The following is a 9,735-nucleotide window of genomic DNA, read 5'->3' as shown; positions in this document are numbered from 1 at the left end:
AAAAAAAAAAAAGGCAAAGGGGGTAAAAAAGGCAAACGAGGAAAAAAAGGCAAAGGGAAATAAAAAGGCCAAAAAAAAAAAAAAAGGAGAGGGGATGGAAAATGCAAAATTCCAATGGAAAAAAAGGCAGAAAATGGAATGAAAAAAAGGTAAAAAATGCAGAATGGGAAATGCAGGATTGGGAAAAGGGGAATGGGAAACGGAGAATGGGAAATGCAGCTTAGATGTTGTCAATGCAAAATGCAGAATTAAAAAAAACAAACCAAGGTGTTAAAAAAAAAGTACCAAAAAAATCCTCCACAAAACCGACAAAATTGGGTAAAAAGTGATGGGCGCCCGGGCCTGGCGCTGCCCCAGCGTCCCCCCGTGTCCCCCTCCTGCAGGTGGCAGTGGGGCACAGAGGGGACATGGCAGTGGGGGGGTGACCCCAGCCGTGCCCCCGTCCCCCGTCCCTGGCAGCTCCCTCGGCTGCCGAAACATTTTGCTTATGAATCATCCGAGACTTTTCTAATTCTTTCCTGATGGCTTTCGCAGATCCCGGGGCTGGGCCCCCCCTTCTCCCTCCTCTCCCCCCCTCTCCTCTCTCCCGCGCTCTTTCCCCCCTTTCCTTTCCTTTCCCGGCCTCCTCCTCCTCCTCCCCTCCGTCCCAGCTCCCTCCTTCCCCGCCGGCTCCTCTCCACCCTTTCTTCCCTCCCTGCTCTTGGCAGGGTGCCCCGACTCTCCACACGGCCACAGCCCCCCTAAACCCCTTTTACCCCAACTCCAAATCCCCTCAAGCCCACTTTTGTTTTGTTTTTTTTTAAAGTTTTTCCCTAATTTCCCTACTTTCCCCCTGATTTTCCCTCTCTGCTCTGCACGCCAACCCTGATTTCCTCCTTCCCCACACCAAGGCAGCCGGACCAAGGGTCACCGATGCCACCAGACCCCATCCCACCCCACACCCCACATCCCACCGGGGTGAAGACCATCACCCAGCGCCGGCTACTCACTGTCTTCTTCTCCTTGCCCGTGGGTGAGTAGTACAGTCGCTGCTATCAACAGCAGTAACCGAGAATCCACAAAGCTGAACATGTCTAAATATTAGACATGTAGACTCTTTGGGTCTCTTTTGTTCTTAGGTTGGGGTCATACGGGGCCGATCCAACCCTGGAGCTCCAAATCCAGACCCCAGCAGAAACTTCCTACTGCCCTTTGCCCACTTCTTTGCCTGCCCTTATATACGGTGCGGCAGCGGCGAGAGGTGGGACCCATTGCAACCAGGGAATTTTGGACGGCCCCTCAGCCAATCAGAGCCACCCAGCGAGTCGGGGGGCACCCCTTGCACACCCCCCCCTCCCATCTGTCCATGCACACGCACACGGACATGTACACGCGTGTTGTCCCCAAGCAGGGCTGCAGTGGCGGTTGTGGGGTGGATGGGAAGGGGATGGTGGGATGGGGGTTTCAAGGGGGTTTGGGGTGGTTTTTTGAGGGAGGTTGTGATTTTTTTGGGGGGGGTTGGCACACTCTGAGGTGTTTTGGGGGGATGGATGTGGCGGGGCGGGGTGGGGACAAGGACATGTGGCACGTGGTGCTTTGGGGACCCCGGTGCCACGCGACGCCTGGTGCTGTACCAAGGAGGGGGGGCGAGGCCCTGCAAACCCCCATCCGCCACCCAACCCTGCACTTGGGGATCCCCAAAACCCACCCACCCACCATCTCCCCTCATCTAAACCCCCATCACAGTGCAGGGCCAAGACCACCAACCCTCAACCCCCAGAGCATCCCTTGGATGGGCATCCCCCCACCCATGGACACCCCAAAACCCCTCCAAGTGCCACAAACACCCCAAAAAACACTGGCTTGATTTTTTTCTTTTAGCTCTTTCTTTCCGTCTTTTCCCTTCCTTTCCCTTGATCCCCTCACTCCTGGCCATCCCTCTCCCCTCTCTCCCCCCCTGGCACGCCTCCACCGCCGTTTCCACATTTGAAGGAGCCACGTTGGTTGGAAAAAGCAAAAGCTCCTGGACAATAATCCACAACCTACCGTGCAATTTGGGGAGGGTGTAATTACATGCCAAAAAAATCGACGTATTTACCAGGGCCGGGAGCTCGGGAATGGAGGGGGGGAAGGAGCCCCGCATGGGCAATGTGGCACCCCGGGGGGGGCACTCCTGTGTTTCAGGGGGGATTTTTAGGGAATGGGATGGGAAATGGGACTGAGAAGAAGGGAAGAGATGGGTTTAGCCCTTGCGCTTGTGCTTGTGCCCCCCATGCTATGCTGAGGGTTTGTGGGATCATGGAATACTGGGAGTACTGGGATCAGTCTGTTTGTCCCCCCTGTCACTGTGCTGAGGGCTTGCAGGCTCATGGAATACTGGGAATACTGGGAGCACTGGGAGAACTAGGCTCAGCCTTCACACCTACACTTGTCCCCCTCCACCAGTGCGCTGAGGGCTTGCAGCTTCATTGGATTACTGGGAATACTGGGAGCACTGGGAAAATGGAGCTTACCTAGATTGTGTACCCCCTGTCACTAGGCTTGCAGGCTCATCAGGATTCTGGGGATAGTGGGAGTACTGGGAGCACCGGGCTCACTCTTGTTGTCCCTCCCACCACTATGCTTAGAGCTTGCAGGCTAATTGGAATACTGGGAATTCTGGGAGCACTGGGAGAGCTGGGTTCAACCCTCACACCTCTACTTGCCCTTCCACTACTATACTGAGAGTTTGCAGGCTCAGCAGGATAATGGGAATACTGGGAGCACTGGGCTCACTCAGTTTGGTCCCCCGTCAATATGCTGAGGATTTTTGCAGACTCAGCAGAATACTGGGAATTCTGGGAGCAGTGGGAGAGCTGAATTCTGCTCTTGCACCTCTGCTTGTTCCCCCCACCGCTGTGCTGATGGTTTGCAGGCTCAGCGGGACACTGGGAATACTGGGAGCACTGGGCTCACTCCGCTCATTCCCCCAACGTCTATGCCGAGGGCTTGCAGGCAGAGCAAAATAGTGGGAGCACGGGGAATACTGGGAGAACTGGGAGCACTCTGTTTGTCCTCACTGCCACTCTGTGAGGGCTTGCAGGCACAGTGGATTACTGGGAATACTGGGAATACTTGGAATACCAGCAGCACTGGGCTCACTCTCCTTATCTCTGCTGCCACTATGCTGAGGGCTTACAGGCTCAGTGGATTACTTGGAGCACTGGGAACACTGGGAATACTGGGAGTATTGGGGTTACTCCGCTTGTCTGACCTACCACTATGCTGAGGGCTTGCAGGCTCCAAGGATTACTGGGAGCACTGGGAGCACTGAGCTCATTGCAGAGCAAAACCACGTCGGAGCAGAAGCTCCCACTAAGACATTTCCTTATTTTTCTTCAGGAAAAACACAAGTCAAAACAATTTAACAATGAAATAACTGGGGGGGGGGGGATGACACATCACCCCCTCCTCGCGCCACCAACTTGTCCGGGGGACTTTTTATTTTCCCTGCGATGAAATTCAATAAAATGCAACAAAATCAAAGCCACCCGAGGGGGGGGTCACACACATGCCCACGCACACGCGTGTCCATGGGGCCGGCAGCAGCTGGCCCCCGTTCCAGCCTTGTATCCATGAATCCGAGACACGTTGCAGGCAAAGCCTCCTCCAATCCTGCCTCGGCGACTCGAAAAGCCTGGCCAGGCTCCAGCCTGAAGATGTGTCTTTAATTTTTGCAGCATGACAGAAAAGAAAAGAATGTCATCGGAGGGTTTTTTATTTTTTTTAATAAATATATATGTATGGAGAGGGAGGGGAAATAAAAAAGCAAGGGGGGGGGGGAAGGACGGGATGATGCCACCTCATCAGCCCCCGGACGCCCGCCCCAGGAATGCAGGAGGACTTGGAGAAAGGGTTGGGGGCTGGGAAAAGGGAAGAATTCCCACTTTAAATAAATAAAAAAAGTTAATAAAGAAGAAGAATATAAAAAAAAAAAAGGCTGGAAAAGTCATTAGGATCCTCGGAAGCAGGATGGGAGATGCCAAGCACAGGCCTGGGCTCCCGTGGGATGCTGAGAGGGGTGGCACCCACCTGGGACCCTCCTGCTCTTAGGGGGTGTTTGGGGGGAGTTGGTGTCACATGCAGCCTCCCCTCAGTTTTGGGGGAATCCCAGAGCCTTTCCTGCACACCCCAGACTGGTTTTACTGGTGCAAACTGGGCATGTGGCTGGCGGTGTGGGAATGGAGGTGGGCACACCAAAAAATTGGAGGTCACCCCAAAAAGTTGGGGGTCACCCTAAAAACTCACCGGTCATGCCAAAAGGTGGTGGATGCTCCAAAAATACAGCGGATGCTCCAAAAAGTTGGTGGACACCCCAAAAATCTGATGGACACCTCAAAAATTTGGTGGACACCCCAAAAATTTGCTGGATGCCCCTAAAATTTATGGGCCCCCAAAAATTGTCCGACCACCTCCAGGACAGGGGTTGCTCCCTGGGGGAGGTGGGAAGAGTGGAAGGGGGCAGCTCCCCCATCCCTTTTGGGTATGACCCACTGAAAAGTGGGGTGCAGGGGGGGTAGGGAGGGGAGGGCGCGGGGGTTTGTTTGCCGAGGAGCTGGAGCAGGCGCCGGCATCTGGAGCGAGTTAACTCCCCTCGACAGCCCAGACACATGGATCGGATTAATTCCCTTTTTTCTCCCCCCCCCCCCGCCCCGCTTCCCTGTTCCCCGCTCCACAGCCCCGGGAGCCGCTCCGACCCATATGTCTCCCCCATCCCGCCACTATCCCCCCCTTCTCACCCCCCAAAAGACGGGTCCCCCCACCTCGGTGGTGGTCGCAGTGAGGATGAGGATGGTGTCCTGCAAGGTGGTGACACGCAGGTGTTTGTCCCCGTGGAAGGGGGATTCCCCCCACTGATGTCTCCACAGTAGGACCCCCCTCTCCCAAGGGTGTCCCCAAACCCGCCATACCAGCACCAGAACCCCTGGAGGGGGATGTTCCCAGACGCCCCACCCTTCTCGGACCCGAAGCACCTCGACCCCCCACTTTTCCCCCGCTCCGTGGGGACGTGGTGGGTGACTCGCTGCCTCAGTGTCCTCCCCCCGCCCGCGGCCGCAGCCCGGCACCGCCCCGGCTATTCCTGGTGGCCCGTCCGGCCCTCGGCGCCCTCAATTGTGGCGTCAGGGCAGAACCCCGTAATCACGGGCCGCGACTCCCCGGCTATTTCCAGGGAAAATTGCTAAATTGGCCTCCGGGATGCCAACGCCACGCCGCGCCTCGGCGGGGGCACCGGTGGCCGGGGTGGGGGGCAGAACAGGATGGTCGTGTCCCCACCGGGATGGCACGGGGACCCCCGGGTTGAGGAGAGAACCTGGTCCTGCTTGGCAGGTCCCTCTGCCTGGGATGGGTCCAGTAGGATTGGGGGTTCGGGCGAGCCCCCTCCCAGGGCTGGAACCCTCCTGGGGGGCTCATTCTCTCCATCTGAACCCCCACATCCGGGGTTAGGACCCTTCAAGGGGGTCCTCTCCCCCATCTGAACCCCCACATTCCCCCCGTGTTCAGGTCTGGGTCTTTCCTGGGGGTCGTCTCCCCAGGTGTCCATCCTCCCATTCAGGGCTGGGACCCTCCTGGGGGGCTCATCCCCCTGCATCTGCACCCCCAAATTACAGGCCTGGATCCATCCTGGGGAGGCTCATTCCTCCCCCCATCTGTACCCCCAAATCCCCCCATATTCAGACCATGGTAGAGGGAGTCATCCCTCACCCATCTGCACTCCCACATCCCACTTCTGGGGGCCTCATTCCCTCATCTTCACCCTCATCCCAAGACTTGAGTCCTGAGCAGGGCTGGGGATGGACAGGGGCTTTTTGGGCTTGGGGGATTTGGGAGGAGGGGGGATTCCCAGGCAGGGAGCAGCAGCCCAGCCCGGGCCCCCACAGTCTGGGCTCACAGAGCCAGGATGGAAACTCTGAGGGCTGAGCTCCATGCTGAACATTTTCCGTTCCCAGTTCGCTTCCCTGCTCCCTTTTTTTTTTCCTTTTTATTCTTTTATTTCTTTTTTTTTTCCCTTTTTCTTCAGTTTCATTGAAGAATTCGCTGCCTCCCCCAAATCTCCCCAGGTTAGTTCAGGGATAGGGAGATGCTCCCCAGCCCTATCACAGCCGGAATGTGGGACTGGAAGGGATGTGGGGGTACCCTGAGCACCCCACATTCCCAAATACCCTCTAGGGAGGGGGTTGCTCATCCCTGAACCCCCAGGAAAAGCATCCCCAGGATCTGTTGGATTTATTTCTTGGGGCAGGGGGTGGGGCCAGGACTGGAGACAAGGAGGGGGATGGGGATAAGGATGGGGATTGGGGTGGGACGGGACAGGGACTGGGACAAGGATGAGGATGGTACGGCGATAGGAATGGGGTTGGGGACGGGATGGGGATAGGTTGGGTCTGGGAAGATGCCTGGGGATGGGAGAGGGACAGGAATGGGAACACGAGAGCTCCCGCGCTCCGGAGCCTGGCTGGGATCTCTCCTGGTGACCTCATCGGCCGTGGCTGGACCAGAGCCCGGGGCCTGGTGGGGACGGTGGCTCTGGTGCCACGTGGCCGGGGCGTGGGGCTGCCAGCACCAGCCTCGCACCCTCCAGCCCCCCCCAGCTGCCAACCCCAAGGTGCAGGGTGTGTCCTGGGGGTGCCCTGGGGGTTCTGCACCCCAAAATGGGGGGGGGAGGAAATGCCAAGAGCCCCTCGGTAGGGATGGGGGTGAAGGTTTGGTGGTTTCTGGGGGCCAGAGCTGTGGGCCCTGCCAGCAGGAAGGGTGGCAGGGTCCCAAAGGGCACGCCTGGCACCAACCTGCCACCACTGCTGGGTTCGGGGGTCTCATTTCCAGTGGGAAATCGGGCACTGATTGGGGCTGTTGGGTTGGGGTTGATGTTTGGAGTGGGTGGTTGGAGTATTTGAGTTGGTGGGCTGGTGGTTGAAGTTGTTGGGTGGGGTTCTCAGGGCCTTTGGGTATTTGGGTCGGTGGTTGGGGTTGGTGGGTCAGGCTGGGGTATTTGGATTGTTGGGGCTGTTTGTGTTGGGGGGGTCAGTTGGGTTGGAGTATTTGAGATTTTGGATTGGGGTATTTGGGTTGGTGGTTGGGGTTCGTGAGTTGGGGTATTTGGGTTGGGGTATTTGGGTTGACTTTGCTGGTTGGGCTGTTTGGAGGGTGGTTGGATGGTCCAGCTCACTAGGAGTGATTTGCTTTAGATTTGGGGGTCAGGGTCCTCCAGATCTACAGGTGGACAGTGGCAGGGGTGGGTGGCAGGAGAGATGGACAGACGGACAGAGGCCAGGCAGTAAATGTCCCCAGAGAAGTGTGAGGACACCAGTGCTCTGAGGTCCCACAGTCCAGAGGGTCCCCCAGCCATGGGCACCCCCTGCTCCAGGGAGGTGCTGGGGGCACTGGGTCCTGGAAAAGGGGGTCTCCAGGGCGGGGGGGTCCCCAGGGCTGGGGGATTCCTGGGTGGAGGGGGATCTGGACCCTAGTGTGGCATCAGGATCTGTCCACCCTATAGGAAGAGCTGGGGCCTGGCAGGGGGAGCGGGGCTGGTGCCCCCTGCCCAGCCCCCCTCATCCAGCCCCCTTGGCTCTGCCGCCCCTGATGAGGGGTCCCTCCAGCTGGAGCTCAGCCCAACAGCAGCCACGCTCCAGCCCAGCGTCAGCTCTTCCTCCTCCTCCTCCTCCTCCTTCTCCTCCTCCTCCTCCTCCTCCTCTCCGGCCCCACGTCAGCATCTTCCTCTCAGCCCTCCCTCCCCTCTCGCCCCAGTTCATCCCAGTTCCCTGCCAGGGGATGGGACCAGCACAGTTAAGGGGGGAGGGGGTTAACCCTTCCCTCACGGCCTCCTTCTCCCCATGGGAGTGTCCCTCCCTTCCCTGCCGTGTCCCTCATCCCCACGGACTCTCCCATCCTGATAGGGTTCCCCCATTGTCACTGTTATTCCCCATCCCCACAGAGTCCCCATTTCTGACGGGATCCTCCCATCCTCACAACGTTCTCCCATCCCCAGGGTGTCCCCTCACGCCTTCTATGCCCCCCCCCATCCCCACAGTGTCCCCCCATCCCGACGGGGTCCCCCTCCATCGCCACAGTGCCCCCAGTCTCCACGGACTCCCCATTCCTGATGGGATCCCCCCCATCCCTCCCGTGTCCCCCTATCCCCTCGGCATCCCCGCACCCATCCCCGCCACGTCCCTTTGGCAGCAGGATCCGGCCGTCGTGGAAATAGAGAGGGGGGGTGTTGATGGAGGGGGGGATGATGGGGGTGAGGGGCGTGGTCTGTCACTGTGGGCGTGGTTTGTGTAGGAGGGGGCGGGGCTATCCACAAAAGGATTTCAAAGGGCTGAAATTGGGGCAAAGCCAAAAAAACTTAAAACATTCCCCCCCCCCAAAAAAATCAACCCAACCCCACCCTCCGTCGGGCTCGGCCCGTCGCTGTCCCTGCACACGTGTGCACCCGCCTGGGAGGGGAAACTGAGGCACGACGGGGCCACAGATGTGGCCCGCAGTGTCCCCACGTCACGGGCTGTGCCCAGCGCCGGGACGCCCCCTTGGTGCCCACACAGACCCCTAGGAAAGGCAGCAGTGGGCTGCAAGGGGGGTTCCCCCACCCCAACCCCCCTGAATCCCCCAGCCCATCTCCCCACGAGCCCTAACGGGGAGCAGATGTGTCCCCACGTGGGGACGGGGACAGTGGATCGGCTCAGTGGCTGCGGTGCCCGGCACATTCCTCTGGCCCTGCCGGCCGGTGCCTCCTCCCTTGGCGGGACGGCTGCTGACGGCCCTCACCCCCTCCCTGCCCCCCCGACATTTGGGGCAGGCGCAGGCGATACCCTTGGCTCCCATCCCACCGCTGACACGTCTCCGGCACAGCCTCCACGTCGGCAGGCGAGGGGGGGCCCGAGGGTTGTGCCAGAAGCTGGGGGGCTGGGGAGGGCCCCCCGCCTTGTGCCAGGCTGGTTCCCACCCTGCTCACCCCCTGGGGGAGGCTGCAGCACAGGGACCACCCACCTGGGCATCACTCCGAGGAGCTGGCAGGGGCCTGGACAGGGCTGGGAGGTGCCACACTGTGCCACGCTGTGCCATGGGCGGGGCTGGGGACACTGTGCCATGGGAAGAGATGAGGACAGTGCCATGGCAAGGGCTGTGGGGTGCCACACTGTGCCATGCTGTGCCATGGGAAGGGACAGGGGCATGCCACACTGTGCCACGGGCAGTCCTTGGAGGCACACTATGGGCAATGCTGGAGCCATGGCAGGGGAAGGACTGGAGCTGTGCCAGGGGCACCATGGCAGGGCCACACCCCCCCGGCCATACCACGGGCAGACCCCACCCTGCTCCATGTGCCAGCGCCCATCCCCAGTGCCAGCACAGGCCGGTGCCGCAGGGCAGGACACGCTGGGGCAGCCGGGCCCGGCTCCACAGGTGCTACTGAGCCCCTCTATGTAGGTCAGGGTGAGATTAAGGTGAGTCCCCCACCCCTGCCCGCGGGCACAGCAGGCAGCCAGCATGTCGCATGGGCACTGGCAGGCCTGGACAGGTGGGGCCCCACCGTGGGGACGCGCTGAGTGTCATCCCAGAGAGCTGTGTCACATCACTGACTCCTGTGGCACCCATGGGCTCATCCCAGTGGTGGGCAAGGGGATCAATGCTGCTCCACAGCAGGGAAGGGTTTTGGGGAAATAAAAGGGGTTTGTGGTAAACCCAAGGGTGGTTTCTTGCTTTTAGGGGCTGTTGCTGCCA

General features: G+C 59.5%; 1 protein-coding gene across 1 annotated transcript in view; it reads right to left on the bottom strand.

The window, feature by feature from the left end:
• COL1A1 (collagen type I alpha 1 chain) overlaps positions 1-1,193 on the bottom strand; it is a 15,995-nt gene extending 14,802 nt beyond the window's left edge. The window contains exon 1 of the mRNA XM_017838741.1: positions 990-1,193. Within this exon, the coding sequence (XP_017694230.1) occupies positions 990-1,071 (82 nt within the window). The 5' untranslated portion in view covers positions 1,072-1,193. The remainder of the gene's footprint in view (positions 1-989) is intronic.
• Positions 1,194-9,735: the final 8,542 nt, after the last annotated feature.

Source organism: Lepidothrix coronata, unplaced genomic scaffold (genome assembly GCF_001604755.1).
Source record: "Lepidothrix coronata isolate B3197 unplaced genomic scaffold, Lepidothrix_coronata-1.0 Scaffold355, whole genome shotgun sequence".
Classification (NCBI taxonomy): Eukaryota; Metazoa; Chordata; class Aves; order Passeriformes; family Pipridae; genus Lepidothrix; species Lepidothrix coronata.
The sequence above is the reverse complement of the archived record's forward strand: the minus strand, read 5'-3'. Positions and strand labels throughout refer to the sequence as shown.